The 24,359-nt window shown below is 36.9% G+C and overlaps 1 protein-coding gene across 3 annotated transcripts in view; it reads left to right on the top strand.

Annotated features, from left to right (window-relative positions):
* PDS5B (PDS5 cohesin associated factor B) overlaps positions 1 to 20,933 on the top strand; it is a 101,913-nt gene extending 80,980 nt beyond the window's left edge. Inside the window, exons 26-35 of one of the 3 annotated variants that reach the window (XM_064716330.1) lie at positions 3,179 to 3,293; positions 3,645 to 3,777; positions 4,574 to 4,693; positions 5,028 to 5,090; positions 7,314 to 7,459; positions 9,544 to 9,643; positions 13,074 to 13,516; positions 13,608 to 13,709; positions 16,597 to 16,738; positions 18,299 to 20,933. In XM_064716330.1, coding sequence (XP_064572400.1) covers positions 3,179 to 3,293; positions 3,645 to 3,777; positions 4,574 to 4,693; positions 5,028 to 5,090; positions 7,314 to 7,459; positions 9,544 to 9,643; positions 13,074 to 13,516; positions 13,608 to 13,709; positions 16,597 to 16,738; positions 18,299 to 18,334 — 1,400 coding nt within the window. In that variant the 3' untranslated portion in view covers positions 18,335 to 20,933. Of the gene's footprint in view, positions 1 to 3,178; positions 3,294 to 3,644; positions 3,778 to 4,573; positions 4,694 to 5,027; positions 5,091 to 7,313; positions 7,460 to 9,543; positions 9,650 to 13,073; positions 13,517 to 13,607; positions 13,710 to 16,596; positions 16,739 to 18,298 lie in introns of all 3 variants that reach the window. The other 2 variants (XM_064716322.1, XM_064716336.1) reach the window with 2 other exon arrangements.
* Positions 20,934 to 24,359: the final 3,426 nt, after the last annotated feature.

Below are 24,359 nucleotides of genomic sequence, written 5' to 3'. Positions count from 1 at the left end.
TACTTTTCTCCCACTCAGTAACATGTAAAAAAGAAAAAAATAAATTGAACAAACACCTCTAAGTAATTTTAAGATTATTACTCTTGAGAGTTGAAATCTCTTTTTAATTGTGTAGACAGAAAGCATAAGAATTATGTGTTTGAAATAGGTGCTGCAAAGTTACTGTCAAAAATCTGTGGAAGAAATTAAGAGGAACCTAGGTGTTTGTGCTTTTCTTTATCCAATAGGACCTCCAAGTGCACCTGATAAATTATTTTCTTGCTGAAATAATTGTGTGATGCCTTTGATTTGACATATGCTATAATGCATGGGGAGTCTGGATTAAATATAGAGTGCAGGATTTTTTTGAGGATTACAATCTTAACTTTGTGTCATTCAGATTTACCAGTCTGAGCTTTCAGCAAATAGAATGTCTTGAACTGTTTGTATCCTAAAATATCCATATTGCAGCAGTTCAGCCAAAGCTCATTTCTGGAAAGAACACAATATTTAAATGTGTGTCTCCCTCTGCCACTCTCCGTGCTGACCATGCAGTAACTCAGGCTGGTAATGATGGCAGTGCCTCCTTTGGAAATCTGCATCTTTGCTTATTCTACCTATTTGTCTGAATCTAGAAATGTGTGATTCTGTGATATGTTTTGTCTTGAAAACTTTATACAGGTGAGGAGGATATCTGTTGGATATTTGGGGGGGATTTCAGCTTTTGTTGAAAATATGGTAAATTTCTGCTTACCCTGCCTGAGGAAAACTTCGTAAGCACTAGTACCCAACAGTAAAACACCTCTTTCTTCCACACTGGCCTTTTATAAGCTGGCAGGAATTATTCCCAGCCCTCTTAAACTCTCTAAATTCTATTCAGAGTGGAAACCACTCAAGAAGAGACTTATTTTGATTGTGTATTTTTTACTAGTTTCATCTGGGTAGAGACATGTCTTGCGTAGGAATTTTTATGTTCCCATGATGGGCTTTTACTTAAAAGACAGTAAGCAGAAAAATTACAAGAGTAAAGATTAATTTTTTTTTAACAAGTGTTCTTCCTAAAAGCTCATAAAGGACTCTTGTGAGGGGTTTTAGCACATTGTAGTTTTATGTGCTGGTAGGAAAGCCACCCTACCTTTCAGGTAGGGTCTTCTTTCATTAGAGAGAAAAGTTCTATTTTTCCCTACTGATTTTTGTCATGACAGGGTTAAATATAATATGTATCAATACTTTTTCTTTCCCTGTTTTGTCTGGAACTAGTTCATTTTATTTTCCAGACCCAGTTGGAATTATTGTTATAGCTATATGAGAAATGGTCCAAGGCAGGAAGTTAGTGAAAAACTGAGTTTATGAGCTCTTGATTAGCATTCTATTGAAGTTGCTAATTAGTGCAAATAATAGTGGTTTGGTTTGTGTGGGGCATATCTAAGACAAGCCAATTTTGCTAGTGTTCTGAAGTTTTAATTATATTCTTTTCTTTCCCTGCTATTTTTATTTTTTTTGTTTAGTAATGTGAACAGCTGCTGGCTAAAATGCAGGACAGTGCTTGAAAACAAAAAGGATGTTTTTAAAGTTAATAGTGCAGTGTCAATTGAAACACACTAAAAACTGCTTTGCGAAGTATACTGGATTTCAATTACATAAATATGGCTTGAAAATCACTCTGCATTGATTTTATAAATGATATATATTTTATGTAGACTGTGCATTGCCCCTATTTATACAGATCTCTAAGAAAGGTATAGGTTAAGACTTGATGTATGCATGACAATTAATTTGTTAGTTTTGTAAAATCTGCAATAATGGTGTATTTTGTTTGATGCACACAACATTTCTCAAGCACATGCTGATATGTCAAGCAAATTGTTCATATGAATGCATATAATAGAGGTAAAACTGTTAGTCTTCTAATGTATTTTTAAATAGTTTTCAAATCATATTAGTGTACATAATGATTTACAGATGTTTGGACTTATTCATAACTGAATATTGTATAGGTAAAAGTTTACTGAAGGAAGATTTTCCAGACTTGGTCATGCGCTTACTATCACAAAATATGGCATTTCAAAAGCGGAGCTGGGAATTTCCCTCTTCCCTCCACATGAACATTGAAGCCATGTCAATACTACGATATTGCATTTGCCACAGGCACTAAAGATCAGATGCTTGTGCCATAGCAACATGCATGGAATTTCAGGATGCCTTCTTCTGACCATTGTCCTTCCTGTTGCACAGGGTGCAGGTTTAGTAACTTGGGTGTGCTGTGTGTCCTCCTGCTTCACTCAGGCATCAGGCTAAAGTCAGCAGTGTGGATGTTTGCTGAAAAATGGTTTTTTTTTACTTTTGGTGCACAGCTTGTCCATCTGTTGTCCACCTTGGGAGGTGATCTCTGAGGTGCTGGAGTACACACTGCATGTTGTTGGTTGGGTCAGGGAGTTTATCTTACAGAAAGTGTGTTTTGTGATCATAACTCTGAAAAACTCATTGGCAACAACCCTTCCTTTTTGAATCCCCAAGGGAGATAGGCCTTCAGACTGTCATGATGGAGGAAAGACTTTCTTGTAGTCCTGTTCGGGATTCCAAAAATCTCAGAGAATGATAGAAAATATATTGAATGCTTTGAATGTCACGATAGAGTTGTGCTGCTCTGTTTAGGTGGGATTGAGCCTTTCAAACTCAGTGCACTACTACTTTGTTACAGCTTTCATGTGACCTCCCACTCTTCTGGAAACAGATATTGTGGCAATTTGACTGTAAAGTCCCTGCAGAAAGCCTTTGTTCTCTTGACAGCAAGGCTGCACACTGCAATGTCCAAAGAAATAGTAGTGACTTATCCTGTAGTTGTGCTGGTCGCACTTCTTGCAGTCAGCATGGATTTTGTGATCCATCCTCACGTCTACTTTTTAAAGTCCTTCAGAATACAGGCTTTGAACTGAGGAAAGGATTGGGAGTAGGAGGTAACTGGAGCTGTATCTCAAGGTAGCTAGAAAACAAGCAGCCCTGAGTGAGAGATACTTAAAATCTTAATTGTTGCATGCATGAAACATATGCACAGCAGCCATGAAATGAAACATCATAGAGAAATGATAGGCCCACATCATGTAATGCATGCTGCCCTCAAGATTTGCCCTCTCCTCCTTGGTAGAAAGCATACTTCTTGGTATGAAGTTTTTTTATGCATCTTTCTTCTTCTTTTCAGAGAAACTGTTGTCACTTCTACCAGAGTATGTTGTTCCTTATACTATCCATCTTCTAGCTCATGACCCAGATTATGTCAAAGTCCAGGACATTGAGCAACTCAAGGACATTAAAGAGTAAGACCACTTTTAATAGTGTTATTTCTAACTTTATTCTAAGTGGAATTTTAATTAATTGCTGTACTCTGTTACACAGTCCAGCATGCATAATGATGCCAGTAACTTCTGTAAAATATTGAGAGAAATAGTATAGGTGCTTTTTTAGCCCTCTGTGAGATTTTATAGACGAACCTTTCACCTTCTGCTCATTTTCATTTCATTTTTCCAAAAGAACTGTTTTCTCAGAGTTAGACTAGTTCAAATTCATAATGCTAGTAAAAGCTGGACTTAATCATGTTCTCAGATGTGCTTTTTAAAGGGATTTCTTTTGTACTTTGGTTCATGTGGGATACTTTATTTCTCCTCTAGGTGCCTGTGGTTCATACTGGAAATATTAATGGCTAAAAATGAAAACAACAGTCATGCCTTTATCAGAAAAATGGTAGAAAATATCAAACAGACTAAGGATGCTCAAGGACCAGATGATCAAAAAATGAATGAAGTAAGTGATACTTTTTGATTGAAAATTGCATTTAATTCTGGCCTGGTAATGTGAAGGACTTGCTTTTTGTTTATACACCAACTTGAAGATGTCTTTCAATAGAACTGTACATATGAAAAGATATTTACTGCAGTCATTATATTTATTTTAGTTTAGATAGCAGTTATTTTCCTGTGCTTCAGTAATTCTTGCACATTTGCAAGGGAGTCGTAATAGTTTTCAGTTATTCTGTTTCTGTATCAGTAAGATTACTGAACACTAAGTTTAAATAGATACAAACTATAAAATTTACTATTTAGATCATCCACTAAAGTGCTTTTTAGTATTTCATTTCTAAAGTGCAAGAGTAAATTTTATAGAGGAAGAAAAATACATTAGAAATCTCTGGTATTGTGTAGTGCATGTAGCAAACCTTTTTTCTTGTGGTTTTAGCATCACATCATGTCCAGATTTGTCCCTTTTCTGCTTTTCCCCCAGAAATGTGTTTTGGGGACTGGGTTTGTGGGATGTGTGTGCTCATTTGATTAATTTTGTCATAGAAACTATAGCAAGCATTACTCTTAAGTGCAGGAATACCATGAAAACCATCAGTCTTCAACTGTTAGACTCACAATACTTTTGCTTTTACCATCTGTATTTCAGTATCCTGAGAGACACTGTTTAAGATGCAGGCTAGTGTTAAATATTTAAGATGATTGCTTTTAAACTGTGATTTCTTGTGGTCCTGTGCATGAAAGGTACACTGTCTTTTTTCAAGATTTTCAATGAACTGGTTTTTAAATTTTATTGTTTACAGAAACTATATACAGTCTGTGATGTAGCAATGAATATCATTATGTCAAAGAGTACAACATACAGTTTGGAATCCCCTAAAGACCCTGTACTTCCAGCCAGATATTTTACTCAACCTGACAAGGTATATTTTGGCATTTAATTTTTCTTGAGATAAGTCTGTTTAAATATTTGCTAGTTGTAATTCACAGTTGTTTCTCTTAAATATTTCTTGTATCTTCAGACTTCTCCCTCTTACATGAAAATGTGTGTTGAAAATGTATGTATGTATATGTTTTCATAAATATATACATGTGCAGACACCAATTTCTCTTCCCTCCTACTCCCACATTACTGTTCTAGTTTAAAAAATCAAAAGCATAAATGATGTAAATTAAATCTTTCAGTACAAGCTCCAGAATGTTTATCTCTTGTTCGCTGATTATTGCTGTAATTGCCCCCACCCCCTTTTTTTACAGAATTTCAGTAACACCAAAAATTATCTTCCTCCGGAAATGAAGTCTTTTTTCACCCCTGGAAAGGTAGGTATGGTATGGGGGGTTGAGGTTTAGTGCTATGTTTCTGTGTTCTGGTTTGTCTTTGTTTTTGGAGTGACAGTTTTGTTTGCTTTGTTTGTGGGTTTTTTTGGTGGTTTTGTTTTTTGAAGAAAACTAGCATGTAATTAACTAATCACTATGTTTAAGAGAACCAGTTGTTTCTAGGTATAGAGAAAGAGATGGGTGAAAGGAAAACTGCTGCAGTCTATACTAGGTGGTGGCCACAATGGGCAAAGCCTGTTGTTGCCTTTAGAAGGAGAGGATCCAAAACCACCCCAATATCACCCATAATATTTGTCAAGTTGACAAAATGGTTAACCTTTTTAGACTGCTGAAGACTCCAATGTTGCAGACAAAGTGGCAGCTGTGAAAAACTCTAACAGAAATAATTTTAAAAGTCACATCATTAATGTTTGGCAAAGCTGAATACCATTTTACAGTACCTTATAAGATAACTGACTGTTCTATAGTTTTGCTAATTTGTTCCTTCAGAATATGCATTCTATTGAATGGTGGCAGTGTTCTTTCTTCACTAAAACTAAACCCAGGTACTCTTTAGGATAAAATTAATATCTGGTAAAGGAAGTGACAAACTGTGGTTTTCATCTGGATTAATGCATCCTGTTCCAGATGACAAAGAACATTAATTTGTTACCTTGTGAAAGAAAGAAATCTTCATTACTCTTAACTTTGCTAATGAAGCATTAACTGTCAGATAGTAACTTAATAATAAAAGAGGAGTGCAAGCTAGGAAAAGAAGCAGATTTCTCTTTGAGAAATTGAAAGTTAACATCTATGGATTGGAATATATCATCATTGAAATTCTTTTGAACCATAAGTTAACTTTTATATTATTTAAATTTCTAGTGCTGAGTACTCTAGCTCTTCTTGTATTGTTTTGACACTTTGTAACAGGAGAGGTGTATTTGACCACAAAAATTTTCAGTTTCTTCACTATCATGGGAGGAGCATGAAATGAAAGTTGGTCTGGGTTGTCTTATTTTTGCAAGGGGAAGACTGGCTTGGGTGAATGTTAGTGGAGTGGATATAAGCAGATAACAATGAGGGCAGGAAGGCTTTGAGTGTAGATTCTCTGGAAGGGAGGAGCTCTCTGTGCAGGCCCTCTTAGTCCCTCCTCAGCAGAAAATCCAGTTGGGTGTGAATTTGAAAATCTCTTTGCTTTTGAGCTCTTTCAGCATACACTGATTAACATTTAGTTCTAAACTAATAGAAGTAAATTGTTAAGCTGGATTTAGTTCTCTAAGGTTTATTTTTGGAAAGCATATGCTATTTTTTTTTGTGCTCGGTGCAGAATGAATCTTTCTAAGTGTAAAATTCCCTCTGGCTATAAAAGTATAACCAGAACTTCCATGGTCTGTAGCTCTGAAAAAAGAAACACCCAAGGCTGATATGATATGCATGTTGAACTTTTTGTAGCTGTCACTAACTGCAGATATAGTTAGAATCTAATATTGAAGGAGAAGATGGATAATGAGAGATGCAGGGAATGGTCTTTAACTCAAAATTTTTGTACATGGGTGTTTGGCATTCTCTTTAGGAATAATTGAACTCTTTCAGCTCTCTCAAAAGTTAGTATGAGCTGGAGGTGGTTGGCAGGTCTGTAAGATAATCCAGTTAAATTAATAACCTGAAGCTCACCAGTGTCTGGAAATTGTGGCACTTAATAAAAGCCTAACACTTTTAAATCTGTGCAAGAAGTATCAGAATTTTCTCCACAGTATTTGACTTTTGAGATTCTCATTTATTCCCTGTTGAGACTGGTGTGGTTGCCAGTAATGTCTCCTTTGCTGAAAGGGCCCTTGTGCTGCTGTTTCTGCTTTGCTGGGCCAGGTGCTTTTCTAATGCGGATGGGGAGCTGGTTCAGGTAGATAAATCAGCAGAAAGCACAGTGACACAGTGCTTGACTGCATGGTCCAGTGAGCACACAGCACTTCCAATGAGAGGAGGACAGAATCCAAGGCTAGAGAGAAGAATACCAGCTTTGGTGGCAGCTACTTCTTTGATTGCAGCTCCCTCAGCTTCCTTCTGGTGTCTGTTGTAGCCTTCATACGAAAATGTTTATCACTTTGTGTTAAAATTAACATAATGATTGCAGAAAGTGAAATCTGTGACTATTTTAAGCATAGTACATGTTAACAATATCTGAACGTGTAGCTTAAAATAAAGGAACTATATTTTTGGTTTCAGCCCAAAGCAGCCAATGTTCTTGGAGCAGTTAATAAGCCTCTTTCGTCAGCAGGCAAGCAGTCTCAATCCAAATCTTCACGAATGGAAACTGTAAGCAATGCCAGCAGCAGTTCAAATCCAAGCTCTCCGGGAAGGATCAAAGGGAGGTTGGTAGACAACAAAGGATCTTTGATATTTCAAATATTTGTAATGGAAACCTTGAATACTTCTATAATGTTTTCTAAGTAAAAGACAGAATTCTTTTATCTTACATTGAAGTAAAGTTAAATTGGTATAACTGAAACCATGAATATGGCTTTCTAACTCCAGAAATAAATTTTAGAAAATCCCAAAACAACAAAAACCAACCAAACAAAAACCCACCAAAAAACAAACAAGAACAAAAAATAACAAAAAAACCCCAAAAAACAAAACAAAAACCCCCCAAACTGCAGAATCAAATTACATCCAGAATTGGCTGAAGGAGAAAAGGAAAGCATCATATATTTTAACTTTTTTGAGGGCAGGGTTGGGGTTTTTTGTGGTGTGTTTTAGGTAGATAGCTATATCCCCCCACATGTATATATGTACACAGGTGTGTATGTGTGTGTGTGTACACACAGCTGCAGTCCCTGGGAACCTGGCTGTAATGCTACAAACACATCCCACCCAGGAAGGACTGGTAGACCTTTGTAGTGGTCCTGCATGACTCCTTGAGTACTGCACTTTGCTGGACTTTGCAGACAAATATTTTTGGATTTTAGGTTAGCTTAGTGATGGAGAGATGAGTGTGCTGTAACGCTATATGTCATCTTCTAGTTATCTGTCTTTAAAATTATGGCTAATTTTGTACCAATTTTGTAGGTTATCCATCAGTTTATGTATCTTATGTTCATTTTTTTCTTTTAACTGAAAGTCGTATTGTCACTAGTTTGTTTTTTTTTTTTTCATGGACAGTGAGAGATTGTATAACCTTCACTATTTGTATTTTTTCTACTGTTTCACATTCTTTCAAGACTTAGGAAATGTTGTGTTTGAATTTAAGAGTTCTCATTTGGTACTGCTGTGACTATTCAATATATAGTATTAATTTTAAATGTAGTGCAGTGTTTTACAAGAAATATTTCTCCACTGGAAAGTCTGCAGAAAGGCTTATTTCATACATGTCATGCAGGTTCACATGCTGCACTGTATTACTGGCTAATGACAGGTTCTAGGACTCCAGTTCTTCTCTGTATCCAGCAAAATGAATCTGACATCAAATTTTAAAAAATGCTGCACTCACAGCCTAACATGTTCTGTCATCTTCATGATCTCCCCAGTTCACTGAAGTTTAAGGGATTAGTGTTTTGGGTGGAGATGCCAAAGACAAAGAGAAGAGATGGGAAGGATTCAGGATGCACGATATTTCCAGTTTAGTCTGTCTGAATATGTACAGGCAGATTTGCTTCTTTTGAGAGGATGTATAAAACCTGAGCTTCCCATTACATCCCAGTTAATACAGATTGTACATCTGTAGGAGTGACAGAACATCTTTTACTCACTGTGCAGTGCCCAGGCCAAGGAGTTGAGTTTGTGTGTTTCAGTACCACTTTTCATTTCCACACATAGCGTGTTTCTTTTCATTAAAAAACATGCACTGGTATTTAAAAGTCTTGCTTCTACAGATGAAATTAAATGACTTGTGCATTGGCTTTTGTGCATTACCTTTTATCTGTGGGTCTTGGTGTTTTACATATGCAGGAGGCATATGTAAATTGTGTGGAAAAAAGCGTGGAAATATTGTCCATGCTTACATTTGTAGAAACTGAACTAAAAATGAAATTGCTGCTGCAAAAAGCAGAGGGAAATTTGAATTCCTGTTTTATTGCCTAAACCTCACCATAGGAAGATGTGTGTTCTTTGGCTGGTCTGTCTGTGGGAGTCTTTGATGGCTATGGGAAAGTGTAGGCAATTGTATGCAAACAAATCTCTTGCAACTCACACTCTTCTGTTTAAAAAGGCTGCTTATCTTTCCCAGTGAAAAAAGAAAATTGAACGTGGTTTTGATCCAAACATTTGTCTTGAGACTTAAAGGATGTGGCTTGTGACACTTGATATCTGTAGTACCCACAAGTGAAAGGTTCCTTCTGCCAAATTGTTCTTGGTTTATTAATAGATTTTTTTAATGAAACTTGTTGTCCTTAGTATTTTTTTAATGATTGCCCAATGTATTATACCAATGGGGGAAATATATATTTATTCATCCTAGGCTTGACAGTACTGAAATGGACCACAGTGAAAATGAAGAATTCACACTGGCTTCACCCTTACCAGGAAAGAAAACTGACAAAAGGGACGACTCTGATCTTGTAAGGGTGAGCTGTTAAGATTCATGTGATGATATTTGAGATAATTAAAAAATATGTTGAAACATGAAACTGAGCTGATATTTTAAACTACTGGAAAATGTGTTTAGAGTTGGATATGAAAATACAATGAAAAAAAAGGTTCTGTTTCTCATAGAGTCATATAGGTTGCAAAAGACCTTTAAAGGTCATTAATCCGGCCATTAACTTGGAAGAGTGAAGTCCACCTTGAAATCATGTCCCTGAGGTTACAGAGGCTTAGGAGAGTGGTAATTCTCTTACTAATTCTTACCAATGGAGATATATATATGTATCTATCTGTAGTTCAGTAATAAGAAAGGTTCCTAATGAGGATATAAAACATCTCACTCAGATGTAGTACTTTCATATGTAAAAGAAGCTGCAAGCTGGCTAAATATTACCTTAAGCAGTATTTATACCTGTATCAGAATACAGAAAAATAAACCACAGAAGAAAATTATAATTGTATTGTAATTCTAAATGCAGGTCAGATGAAATAATAAGAATTTCCCTTACCACTAGTAAGTTTCACTTCTTTGTTCCTTAATAGCAGATGACAGTCTGTAAATTTTGTAGTATTTGGGATATGCATGAGAAAGTAATAAGATCAGATTTGCTAGAATTGGATTTTCTAGGCTGCATTAAACATGTCCTGTATCTGATGTCACCGCTGCTTTATTTCTTTTTACTGTCTCTGACATTTCTCTTTTCTCTCATTATGTCATTCTGGTGCATTTTTCTAGGTTGGTTGGGACATAAGCTACTGACTAGTAAAAATTCCAGAACTTTTGCTTGTCTTGAAGTATAAGTAACTATAATATACTATGGGAAAAGCAAACCAGTTTATAACTAAATAAGAAAAATCTGGAATCTCTTGTCAAAAAAACCCACAAAACACTTCTGTGAACCCTAAAGTGTGAGAGTCCAGACAGCTCCTGGCATGCAATTCATGTTTAGAAGCATTAGTTGAAATGGTAACTACTGAGAAAGCTCAGTGATAAAGCAAATACAGGTCAGTGTCTTGAATACTTTTGAGAGGATCATTCCACTTCAAATCTGTAAACAAGTTGCTCAAGATGGTGGATTCAGAATACATTTTTGGTTTTTTGGACATGGGGAGCAGATTACAGCAAGCATTACCTGAGAAGCAGGATTTTCATTGCATAGCAGAAGGTCCATGTTCTAAAGATATCGCTCTTCAGGATATTTGTCTAGATTTACACCTTAGATTAACAGATTAACACCTTAGTTATAAGGCTGTGGGACACTGTTTAGCCCCAGGGAGAAATTTTACTTTGAGAATTGGCAGCAGTTACTTACTGGCTAAAAGGAGCTGCAGTGACAGATGTGCATCTGCAAAAGCAAATAAAGTGGGGAATAACGAGAATGTCACTGAAGAAATGAACTGACAGGAGATGTCATCATTGTTCAAACATTTTTCTTATTTTCTTCTAGGGTAATTTTTTGTCCTTCAATTTCTTTTCCTTTTTACCCTCATATCCTTCCTAGATTTTGTTTCTGCTTTTCTTGAAAAAAGTTTTTGGTTAAAATGGAAACATGAATGAATATGTAAGCTGACCTGTATGTTATGTCATAAGGCAGATGTACAGGGAAAAAATCTTCATTCATATTTTAAATGATCTATCTCTGTTTATGTAGATGAAATTTTAACGTGGTAAATACTAATGTGTTGAAATACAGTAGTGTTACTATGAAACAAACATTGGTTTGTTGTTTGAAACAGAAATAGTGTAAATATTTGGACTTTTGGATAATTTCAGGATGTGAAATGAAAGAGTCACCCATTAAATGGTGCATAGGTAATATTTTCTGCTTTTATTTTTCTGAGGGTTGGTTGGGGCAATATTGCCCTAGCAGCTGCTTACAGAAATCTTTGCACTGTCTATGGCTCTTTACTGTGCTCTTCAGAGAACTAGAGCATGGAGAGAAAAAGGAATAGTTTCTATGAATACGTTTCAAACCTTATGATTCAGAAGGGGTTCTACCTTTGTTGATATGTTAAGAGAAAGGGCTGCCATCCAGTGGAACCTTGACAGGTTTGAGGATTGGGCCCAGGGGAACATCAGGAGGTTCAAAAGCTCCAAGTACAACGTCCTGCACCTGGCTCCAGGCAATCCTCAGTAGTCATACAGGCTGAGGGATGAAGGGGTTGAGAGCAGCCCTGCAGAGAAGGACTCTCAGGGTCAGTCATGTATGAGAAACAAGACACGAGCCAGCCTGTGTGCTCACAGCCCAAAAGCCAACTATGTCCTGGGCTGATCAAAAGGAGATTGTCCAGTGGGGGCAAGGAGGGGATTCTTGATGTCTCTTGGGACACTCATCTGGAGTGCTGTGTCCAGCTATAGGTCCCCATTAGAAGACAGACATGGATCTGTTAGAGCAGACCCAGAGAGAAATGCCACTGGAATGATCAGAGGGCTAGAACACCTCTGCTAAGAAGAAAGGCTGGGAGACTTGGGATTGTTTAGCTTGAAGCGGAGAAGGCTCTGGGAAGACCTTATTGCAGCCTTCCAATACGACAGGGGCACGTAAAAAAGATGGAGAGAGACTTTTGACTTGTCCTGTAGTAATGAGACAGGGGGGAGCAGTCTTAAACCAAAAGAGGTGAGGTTTAGATTGGACATAAGAAAGGGATTGTTTACAGTGAGGATGGTGGGACACTGGAACAGGTTGCCCAGATGAGTTGTAGATGCCCTGTCATTGGAGATGTTCAGGGCCAGGTTGGATGGGGCTTTGAACAACCTGGTCTAGTGAAAGGTGTCCCTGCCCATGGCAGGGTGGTTGGAATGAGATGATCATCAGAGGTCCCTTCTGATCCAAGCTGTTTGTTTTAAGGCTTGAGTGTTTAAGGGTTGTTTTGCTGCTCGGAGCAAATGTTGGTACAGCTCTGACAATAGTGACTTGGCAGCTACCACTAATTCCTGTGCTTCCTTCTATGGTTGTAAAGTCTGGTTGCCCACTGTCTTCTCTGTATTAGTGCCTTGCCAGTGCTGGCACAGGAGCCAGGCATAAGCACCCTGCAGCTCACAAGAGCTGGAGGCACAAGTTGGCAATTCCCATCTTCTCTGTCTTTGTTTTCCTGTTAGATAGAAATGCAGTTATGGATGTTCTGTCCTACTGTGTTGGATGCAGCAGAGGATACAAATGAGGAAGGCCTTACACACTTCAGGGTTTTAACTACTTACCTTTCAAATAATCTGTCTCCATTGTCTGGTATTTTATATGTAGGTGTGTGTTTATATTTTTGCAAGTGTTTTTGAAATGCATACGGTAAACAATCTGAGACAACTTGTGTACTTTGAAGACTGTCTTGTTGGAGGAAGCTTCTACATGTGACTGTTAATATGGCAGCTTAATTTTTTAATTTAATGGTGCAATCTTGCCTTTTCAGTCAGAGTTGGAGAAGCCTAGAGGAAGGAAGAAAGCCACTATCACAGATTCAGAAGAAAAGCTAAGCATAGATGACCTGAATAAAGTGGGTCAAGAGCAGAAGCTTAGAGGTAGTCAACGGGGAAGGAAGAGACCTGCAGTTGTATCAGAAGCTGATGAAACACAATGGCAAGAGGAAAAAAGGCTAAAAGAAGATGTGATAGAAAGTGAGGATGAACAGAACAGTCCACCAAAGAAAGGGAGGAGAGGACGCCCTACCAGAACAAATAATGGGACAGCACCAAAGGAAGAACCAGTGGCAAAGTCATCAAAAAGGAGCAAAAAAAAACAACCGCCAGCAGCTGCAGTGGAAGAGGAGGAGGAGGAGGAAGAAAGGCAAACTGAAAATATTGAACAAAAACCAAAAGGCAGGCAAAACAGGACATCAAAAAGAACACAGCAGAGGTAAGTCCATTTTCTTGTAAGCTGTGTGTTTTTTATCTTTGGACATTAGTTATAATTTGATGCTTTGCAATTTGGGTCTTCCTCAAAACAGAGCAGAACCATCTGAAACTAGTACAGTTGAATCAGCACAGTCTACGCCACAGAAAAGACGAGGAAGGTCATCACAAACACCACCAGCACAGCAAAAAAAAGTGTAAGTCCTCTAAATTTGTGTTTAGTGAAAATTAAATAATGCCTCTGTGCCCCTAAGCAAGCCTTTACTGAAAATACTTTGGAATGCTGTAGTTGACAGTTAAGAAAATAAATTGCTATTGTTATTTCTAAAATGTTTTCCTTAGCTGCTTCTCCTAGGACATCTCGCAACAGAGCAGGAGGCTTTAAATAATTTTAATGTGCTCAGGTATCATGTGTGTAGCTTTGCTTTTTCGAGAGAAAAGTCAGTAAAGCATACAGAGGCCTTGAAGATAGGGCTTTAATAGGACTTAGGGGAGAGGAAAGTGGCCTTGTTTGTTTCAGATAGCGGGGAAGAATCAAATTGTTACTATGGTGAAACAGAATTGTGGAGAATTAAGTTTATGCTGATTCTCCTTAAATTAATGTTCACTTTCTAATTTGTGGCCTTCTTACTATCCACTTAAATAATTTTCATGTGGGAAAGATGTGTTGTGATCAGTGAAGGGTAGTAGCTTCTGAAAATTCTGAAGTGCATTAAGTTCTCAAATGAAGGTAAACTTGTTGTTGGCTAGCTTTATTTTTTTGTGCCTGCTATAGGAAAATACAGGTATCTGTACTTTTCTGTACATGTATAGATAATATATGTAAGCAGAGGTGCACAAGGGGTTATGTGACCACTTGTCTCAAACTGCAGCTCATGGAGAATATTTACTTTTCTAAAACCTGATATAAATTCCTTGGGTCGCCACTTGGGGACATCTACTGTCTGACGCTGTTGAATATCTCTGTTGTCTTTCTGGCTTTTGGGCTTAGCATCACATTGCTCTTCCTCTGGAAGTGTAGTGTACTGACTTGCCTTAAAGCAGGGATCTTCCCTACAGGAGAACCTTGCCTGAACAAGCTCGTGCCCTCATTTCAAATTCTGGGCTCACTCTGGATCACATGATCTGGCATATTGCATGCAATCCATCCTGACCTTTCCAGTTTCCCTGCCTCAGGTCAGACCTGTGCTTCTCCCTTACTCTGTAACCAGAAACATAGGACCAACACTGGCTGCTTACTCCAGAAGTCACTACCACTCGTGAGGTAGAACAAGAGCTGGAAACTGCTTCTGCCATGCAGGGAAGACAAACCAACAAGTTATTGTTGGGTGATGTGCTATGTGGTGTTTGTCAAACATGCCTTTTACTAAATACTTAAATAACTTTTCTCTGTGAAATTGGTATGTTTCTTTACTCCATTTTTAGCAGACAGTAAACTATATCACTACCCACAATCAGTAACCAGCATAGCTCTCATTCACATGGATCTACATTGTTCCTGTCAGCTGTCAGGGTTCAAAGTTGTTGGATCTATTCTAGATTTCATTTAAAAAATAAAAATGGGGTTGTGTTTGTTTGTTTTATCAGACCACTCATATTTTGACTGTTCTTTTTCCAAATCTGCAAGAAAAAGGTGAGACAGTAGCCATTTCTCAGTCTTCATAGTGCATTGTAGTTAAGCCTTTCTCCCTCATCTACATCAGTTTTCACTGAAGGAAGTTGATAGACTGAGCCAGCATTGTGTTCTGCAAGATAAATATATTTATACCAAATGCTGAAAGCTTTCTGTGCTCCTTGGGAGTGGATTTGGCATAAGAATTTGGGATTTTGTGTATGAGGTGATAATGTATCCTGTGGGTGGTAGTGTATAACCTATTTCTGATAGCAAATTGGGTTACCAATTAGCACATGTGAACAGGCTTATTTTTGTGATATATGAAAGGAAGAACCTAGCCTGTGAATCATTCATCTGCTTCCTTTTAAATTCTGTTGCTTCTACCAGTCTTGGAGGACTCAAGTTGGGCTAATTTTTGTTTAGGGATGGCAAGTTGCTTGGTTTGGAAATACTATAATTGCTGTGCAATTGAGAGATTTTATTTTGTCTGAATTTTAGTGGTTTTCAGGGTTGAAAATTCCTACCACTTTCACGATGTGATAGCATCAGAGTACGATTGTTTTGGATCTGTGCCCCCACTGGAGATCGAAGTCTGTTGTGTGCCTCGAACTGAGTTTCTGGTTTCATTTCAATCAAAACGTCACCAACTTTGGGTGCACCAAGACTGCACCTGTAGTTAAATGGGATGATTCAGTGATTTGATTCTGAATTGTGCTACTGTATTGTAGGTGCAACTGTGGAGTTTTGGATACATTTGTAGTTGGCTTTTTTTAAAGGCAAGGAGTGTTGGCTAATTCTCCTTTTAAGCAAATGAGTGCTTTCTGCTTGTGTCACAAATCCCATAACCAACACAGGCAGTTTAAGGTATTGTTGACTGATTGTTCTTGATTATCCTGATTAAGGTATTGTTACACTGGTTATCCCTAAATAGCTTGGACGATTTGCATTTTAGGTGTTAATTTCATGGGTAGTAATATGGGTTCTTCTAGGTCTGAAGAAACATAGATGTAATTATTCAGATTTGTTGTGTAAGAAGTCTTGCAGAAGTAGAGTACATCTGTTCATGAAATTGAATAGAGAGAAAACTAGCAAACGGTATTCAGTCTCTGGCTGTTTGGCTTTTCCTGTTCACTGGTTAGTGTTGTGTCAACCTATTTTGGCCTGTATCATAGCACTGAAGAGAAAAATCTGCCATGTCTGTAGAGGCAAAATTGTTCAGCTTTGTGTTCCTGGGCCTCTATTGTGGAACAATTTTGTTTTCAAATGGTGTTGTCCAGCCTCCTAGTTTCACTTCAGTTCTGTGCATGATGAACTAGACAGGTGTAAAAGACAGCAGCATTATATAACATGAAATGGTAACGTTGCTGTTTTTGTAAACTAGAATGTTTGCTCTGTTATACAGTTTATACATACATATTATAGATGTACAGGTGCTGTGAAGCTGATCTTTATTCTTCTTCTCATTGTAGCCGTGCAGGGCGTTCCAAACAAGCAGCCAGTAAAGAGAATGAATCCAGTGAAGAGATGGATGTGTTTCAGAGCAGTTCACCTGTCAGTGATGATATTCCCCAGGAAGAAGTAATGGAAGAAGAGGAAGTTTCCACAATCAATGTAAGAGAAATGCCTGAGCTTTTCTTTGTGAGTCTTTGGGGTGTTCTCTGTGTATTGATGATCAGGCAATGGCCTCTCTTCTTAGAATGATTTCTTGTTTTTAGAACTTAACCTTCCTCCTTTAAAATGAATGGGGTGGTTGTCAGCCTCCACTGTTGTGTAGTGGAGCTGCACTGTAGTTTCCTAGAGAAGCTGCATTTCTTAGAAAATATAATTTTTATCAAGTATCTTCAAGTTTCTGTCCTGTGTAGCATTTCCTATCTGTATGCCAGAATTATGTAGCATCTAATGGGAATTATTTTCCAGGTAACTCCTGCAATTCTTCTCCTCTAGATTTTAATAATGAATAAAGCTTCTTTATACAATGTTGGGGAGGATGAAACAAGAAAGCCTTATAAATATGACTGCCTGGCAAAAGAGTTTGAGAATATAGAAACTATAAGCGAGATTGAAATGAAAGCAAACTTTGAGATGCCTTAGTTGCTAAAAAACAATGATGTGACCAGCTGAATGTAATTCCCCCTAGAAGAAACAATTCCCTCTGCAAGCAAGCAAGCCTAAGAGTCAGAGCAAGCCCTGCAGCTTGGCAGATGGGGCCCAAAGAATAAGATTTAGGGTTTAAAACACATATAGTAATGTAGTGATTCTTATAGGTTGTATAGAAATGTTATAGGATATGCATGCTGTAGTAGATTGGTTAATGAGAATCTGAATATTCAACACTGAAGATGATTTATTGTATTGTAACGAGAACTTCGCTCTTTTTGCACTCTTATCTCTTTGCTCTCTTATCTCTTCTCACTCTCTCTCCTTTTGTCCCGCGCTCTTCCTTGCGCCCTTTTCTCTCTTTGTCTTCTCCTCTGCACTTCTTCACCCCCTCCTTCTTACATGCTCTCTGCTCTTAAGCCTTTGTCTTTAACTCTCTTACACTTCAAGCATCTCTTCTCTCGGCCTGCTCTGAGCTGTGCTGGCAGCTCCCAGCAGGGCCCTTCACCCACGCCCTTTGCAATAAACTGCAAGTTATACGACTTAGCTTCAAAAAAATCTCATCTCCATCCGTCCCAAACGTGCGACCCCCAGCAGCTCCTACAATGCAAAACAGACACACAGAATGAATAGTACTGCAAAATAAGCATGGAGTCTTGGAACAGAATCCTAAACTATCTCTTCCTCTTACCAGCATATGTTAAAATGAGTTTGCTTTTATCTTTATTTCATACAAATACATTGGCAATATTAGTAGTCACACTAAAACTGAGAATGCCTTCACACTTTTGGATAAATCTGGTGATTGGAGCATCTGAGGGTGGTATGAAAACCCTGAGAAAGGAAACTGCATTGTTGTGAATTCCATTAAGCATGCAGGCTCAGTAAATGGAGTTGGTCATTGACTGAGACTTGTACTTGTGACCAAATGAGTAATGAATGACACTGCATGTGGATACTCAAACATTGAGTAAGCCTGAGCATTTTTCCATTATAAAATGTATTTGTTCTTGAATTTTTCTCTTTCTTTTTTTTTTCTGTAAAAAACGTTTCACATATCTTTTCTCCAAATAGGTCCGTCGCAGAACTTCCAAAAGGGAAAGACGATGAGTGAGCATGTAGTTACCAGCCTTCCAGGTGAAAGCTTTGAAGAATGCTTTTAATATAAAGCTTGAGACTGAATGAAGCTGTTAGTGCACAAATGGGGTTGCTGAAGAGAAGACAAAACCTATTTTACTGCCCCTGCATTTTCAGTCCCTAGGTCACAAGCTTTAGCCACACACATGTTGATATCATTAACTGTGGATTTTTGTGAAGTGTAATGTGCGCTGGCTTTGTAGACATATGAACTAAAGAAGAAAACTGTAAATAGTTCTTTTTTTAATGTTTCTGACTTATAAAGTGCTTGTATAGCTTTTATCTGCGGCTTTAAACTGACAGTACCCCACTGTTTATTGGATCGATTGATTTAAAAAAAGAACAGAGTTTGTTGAAAATTGATCTCAAGCAATATCTGTCAGTGTTCGTATTTGTACTCTTGTTGACATTTAACTGTGAAAAACAAGTCAGTTGAACAAATAGTGCCACATTCTTTTGCCACTATTTGTCGAGGAGAAGAAGAAGAAGAAAAAACAGTCTTTGTGTCCTTCATGAATATAACCTAGTGTTTACCTTCAGGCACCTACCTATCATCAGAGGTGCTAAATTATTTTCTTTTACAGTTGAACAATATTGGATAGAATAATACAAGACATGCAAATTTGGAAAGAAGTTTTGTTTTACACCTCAGTATTGATGCCAGACTTTTCTGGACTTGTAGTGGCATTGAAAATTCAAAAAGGATTTAAAATACTTTAATTTTAAAAGTGTGTTATTAAATAATGTACTGAATACCCTACCCATTTTATCTTCCCCTATCAGTTTTTATTAATCTACTGTATCAATAAAATTCTGTAACTGAGTTTTTAATAGTCTAGTATGTTAATGTGTATAGATATTTCCTTCTGAACATGATGTTCACAAAGAGCAAATTATTACTACGTTATAATATGAAATCTGATATATAAACATTAGTGAAAATACAGTTCTTATTACAATGTAAAGTTAATCACAAAGAGAAATTTTATTGATGCAGTGTGTCTTTATAAAGCTGTTCTTGAGAGCCAAGTGTTTTGTATTTTATAGTGAAGTTGCATGTTTATGACAAATGTGCTGAAAATGGGATGTAATGTTTTTTTTTGAAACTCGTATCTAGCAGTAGTATATGGTAGGTTGTCTCATGAGAGATCCTTTTATTGAGAGTTTATTGTACCTTCTGTTTTGTTTTTGATTTTTGAGCCAAATTTTTTTGGTATGAAGAGCTAAGTTTTTTGTTGAATAACCAGCTGTCAATTATTATGGTCAAGGTATTCAAGATTTGAATGAAGCTTCGTTTTTATTTTGTGCTACAATAGAGAGAGGTTGGTTTGTGTTGGGGCTTTTTTTGTTTTGTTTGGAGGTTTTGTTTTGTTTTGTTTCGGTTTTTTTTTTGTGGGTTTTTTTTTTTTTTTTAGTTATAATCTGTAAAAAAAAAAACAACAAAAGAAACAAAATACATAGAGCAGTATCCTGTATACAGTTTAACAGTTTACAAACTGTCTTTGAACCAAAATATATCAGTTGTTATACTCTGCTTAGCCAAGCACACATCATAATTTCAGGTGCTGTTCTGCCTCTGGTTCCCTACAGTTGACAACATGTGAAAAATAAATTTCTAACCTAAGAAAATTTTATTTCACTGAATAATGGAGCATTTTCACATAATCCATCATTAAATAAGTTATTGTTGCAAGGTTGCCTGTAAAGATTATAGGAAAGGATAATACTAAACCACAAATCCACCAATTTCCAAACTGTAAGATCACTAATAAAACAAGAAACCCTTAGAATTTTTTTCATTATTCATTTTTTTTGGTACCACTAGGAAAAAGTATTATAATAATTAGATTATTCTGCCTCATCTTAACTTTCCCCCCTCTTCCAGTATTCAGCTTTTCACATTTATATCTATAGATGTGGGGGAAATGCTGACTAGAAAGGCAGTTTATGGTTGATGTGAATTGACTTTGAAATAGTTGGCACAACAGAACTGGCTTACTTATGCTTCAGCAGTGCAAATGCAAGTTGTTGAGGGTTTTTTATGGTATAAAATGATTGAAAGCTAACTTTGTATTTTCCTCTTTGACAGAATTGCACTGAAAACATTTATGGAAGATGTACCTTTAAGTCAATTTTATAAAAAAATATGAAAAAGTAATGCTGAAACTGCTGCAGACTCTTGAGGCTTTATGTGCATAAACATGGTTAGGTTAAACTTCATGGAATATTGATGCACCATTACTGATCATAATGTTTATTGTAAATTTAAACTATAGTTTTGCAATTTAAATGTTGATTTCTTGGGTAATAATGTGTAAATCATTATTTCTTGAGAAATAGGCACAGCAAATATGTCATTCTTGTATTCAAACCTCTTCTAAGTTCATTCTCATCTCATATAAAGAAAATGAATATTTTATGTACTAACATTTTGAGATCTGCATACATAGCTACAGTAGTTTATAATTATGTATAAAAGATAAATTGCTAACATTCAGTTAGCATGCTCTTCTGCAATGATAATGTTAAGTTTATAAAAATGTATTGTATTACATTAAAAGATCAAATTGAACTCACTGTAACAAGTTCCAGTATGACATTTTTGTGAGATTACCAAAGTATCTTGCTGTACTTTGCAGCAAATAAATATTTTGTTACATTTCCTTTTTTTGCTGCAGTGCAACAGGAAACTTTCAGTGATCTGTAGTTCATGTGCAAAATCCAAACAGGGATTTTAATCTTTATACTAGTATTTAAAAATAATTCACTGATTCCAGAAGCATGGTGGTTTTTTACCTGTCACAGACTGAGATAATGAATATTTAGGGCTAGCTAACCCACTGATAGGAAGGAAACATGAAATTGTTTGAAAGTTCTAATGTGACTATACCTGTTTCACCTCAGATAATCAGAATCCTGTATTAACTATACTTGACTCTGCCAATTGACTTTATTTTCTAGCAAAATTGAATCCCTTTTCAAATATTTTGACACTTGCTGTTTTGACATTTGGATCTCTGTGAACAAAAATATTAGTTTACAAAAAGATACTAATATTAAAGTCATTTTCACCAAAAATGAATATGCTCAGTTTGTGAATAACTTGCAAAAAACTTAAGTCTTGAATCCTAAATACATTATTCTGGCATAGCATTTGTCATCTGATACTCTAGAAAAGCCACCACCCAACATGAGAGAGAGTGCGGTTTTCTTGCTGCTTTTTTTTGCGTGTGTAGGTTTTGACAGATTATCCAAATCTGCTTTTGTGAATGCACACAGTAGGTTTTGCATCCTGCAAGTTTACTTATCATTCATACTTATCCCTGTCACTCTGTGGGGTTAATTCTTAAATGCAGTCATCCTGTGCAAATACAAGTACAAATCCAAGAACGTTGTTTGAATATTGCACAGTTGTGCACACAGAGGATACGAGGACCTTAAAACAGGACACCAGCAATGAGCAAATTTCTGAGTTTGTGGATGGAATAATTTTACAGACTTGCCTGTGTTTCAATATATATAGTGTAGAGATGGATACATCTCTGCCTCATCCAAGCAGGTGCAGTACATATTTTACAAATACTTTTTTAAAGAAACACATTCAGGTATGGCAGTCTGTTTGATCAAGGCTCGTGTCTGCAAACACACGTGACTAAGATGAGTTCTAGATGGCCATTCTGCTACTCTGATGGTTATATAATGGTCAAAATGATAAAATTCACTGGACCAAGACCAGTCATCCATCAGGAGGAGTAGAAGAATCTGCACGCATTCTTTTTTCCTGTTGTGCTCAGAGATTGCCATTCCAGTCTTTGCATCTTTGTTGGATGTTACTTTTACAAAAGATGTTTACTAATTTAGATGCAATATCCTAACATTGGCTGAAGTGATTTCTTTTCCACAGACAAGCAAACTTCCTGAGGTGTCAGTAGGTTTGTCCCACATCCTCAGGATGCCCTCATTGCGTACAATAGAGCTTCTGCTATTTTGTTGATCATAGAAAAGTAAGAAGCTGAATGTTGGCAATTGGTAAAGAAATACAGACAAGAAACTTCCACCCAATTTGCTTTAAAATTCATCAGATTCTGCTGTCTAAAAGATCCAGTCTCTTCACAGTGGTCCCCAAGTGCCTCTGTATTTGTGTGGGCAGGATAAACATAGTCTTGTACCGTGTGTACAGTAGGAAAATGTTTCATGCTTGCATTTTTTTTAGTACCTCAGTACAGTCATGATGTGTTTATTAGTAGCACTTTCATTTCTGTAATGAAGATGTATATTGTATATTCTTTTTTAAACAGCAGCATCATATCGACGTAAGAAGACAGAAAGCAAGCCTCTAAATAGATTTCTACCCCTGCAAATAAGTCTATCAGCAATGATGCGGTATGCTGGAATTATTTTGACATACGGGTTCTTTGAAAGATGGATAACATAAGGTGTTTGATTTGGCTAGCTGTGTTTCCCATACTTGTATCCTACCTCACACATGTAGACACAAAGAAATGCAGTATTTTGCAAAACAAAGCAGTGGTACTGAGCACTGTCCCTGTCTACTTGGAAGTAATTTTGTTATTAAAAAGAGATTGCAGGTCACAGATTTGTTAATGGCTCTGAACAGATTCAGTGTGCTGATGGCTTCCGATCATATGTTCTGTAATACTGTGCCAGTATTGTTGTTTTTCATTATTTTTTATAGGTAGAAGACAATTGCACAAGTTATGAAATGCAGTCTAAGAGAACAAGAGAACTTAGTAGCAATATCAATAGTGGTAACTTCAGTTGCTGTTACAGTGTAGAAGATTGTGTTAGAATGAAACAATCTTATCCTAAAAAGCTTTTTCTTTACTATGTTGGGAAGACAAGCTGATAATGTAAAGCAGCTTTCTTCTTGATCACAGCACCTTGAAATAGTCTGGTTTGTAACAACTGGCTTTTTTGGTAGATATACTTCAAACTTGCAGGTTCCTGTGTTCCTTGTAATATATTTCTATCAGGCAAAATTAAATTCTTGTAAGCTAAAGATATTTTGAAGAAGAGAAGAGTTTTTAATCCTTATTTAATAAACTAATAAGGTGTTCATTTTAAGCAAAGAGGTTTTTGGGGGTTGGCATTTGTTGGGCATTTTTAATAGCCATACCTACAGATGTAGTAACATGTTACATGAGCATGATGTGCTTTGCCATTTTTCTGGAGTCTTTGACCTATGAGACACTGAAAGGCAGTAGAAACTGCCTTTGTGTTTTCCCCAAAAGGCATTTACTCTCATTCTTCAATGATGATTTCAAAAGATTAATAAATGATGGTTTAATTATCTTCTGCTATAATCTCTATGGTTTAGGTGATGAAAAAACAACAGTGGAGCCAAGCGTGTGGTTGACTAGTAAGTGGGGTATTGGGGATTATTGATTTGGAAGGTGCTGGAGAGATCAGTGAGGAGTAGGGAATCAGCACATAAATGAGGTAGGAATGCAGTCTCTTGATATGAGATAATCTATGATAGGAGTGTTCTACTGAAGATGAAAGCTGAGAGGGGGGAAACTAAGTTGGTGATCATGCTATTATTATTATTATTATTATTTATTTAAGAGAGGAGAACTGAGGATATGTTGCTTTCTCTGATTTGGAGGAAAATGTGTAAGAATGTGCATAGAATTGAGACTAATACCAGGAGTGTTTGTGGAAAGAGAGCAATGGCTACTGCTGAGGGCAAATGTCATTAGTAAGGAATTTGGAATAGTTTGGCAAAAGAGCATTCTAACCTCCATAGGTAGGAAGTAGGGCAGCATTCATTTATGTGCTGAACTAAAACTGGGGCAGAAGAGGTCAAGGTATCAGCCATTGGGAAACTGCCTAATAGCAGCAGCCTGCACAGGTCCACATTGCAGATAGCAGCATTTAAGCTTTGGAATGATGTTTCCTACAGTGCCTCTCATTCAGTCTTTCCATGTGACCTCTTTTCTCAGCAGCATTTTGTGAAACCCTGACTATCTGCTCTTCC

This window comes from Zonotrichia leucophrys, chromosome 1 (genome assembly GCF_028769735.1).
Source record: "Zonotrichia leucophrys gambelii isolate GWCS_2022_RI chromosome 1, RI_Zleu_2.0, whole genome shotgun sequence".
NCBI classification, from domain to species: domain Eukaryota; kingdom Metazoa; phylum Chordata; class Aves; order Passeriformes; family Passerellidae; genus Zonotrichia; species Zonotrichia leucophrys.
The sequence above is the reverse complement of the archived record's forward strand: the minus strand, read 5'-3'. Positions and strand labels throughout refer to the sequence as shown.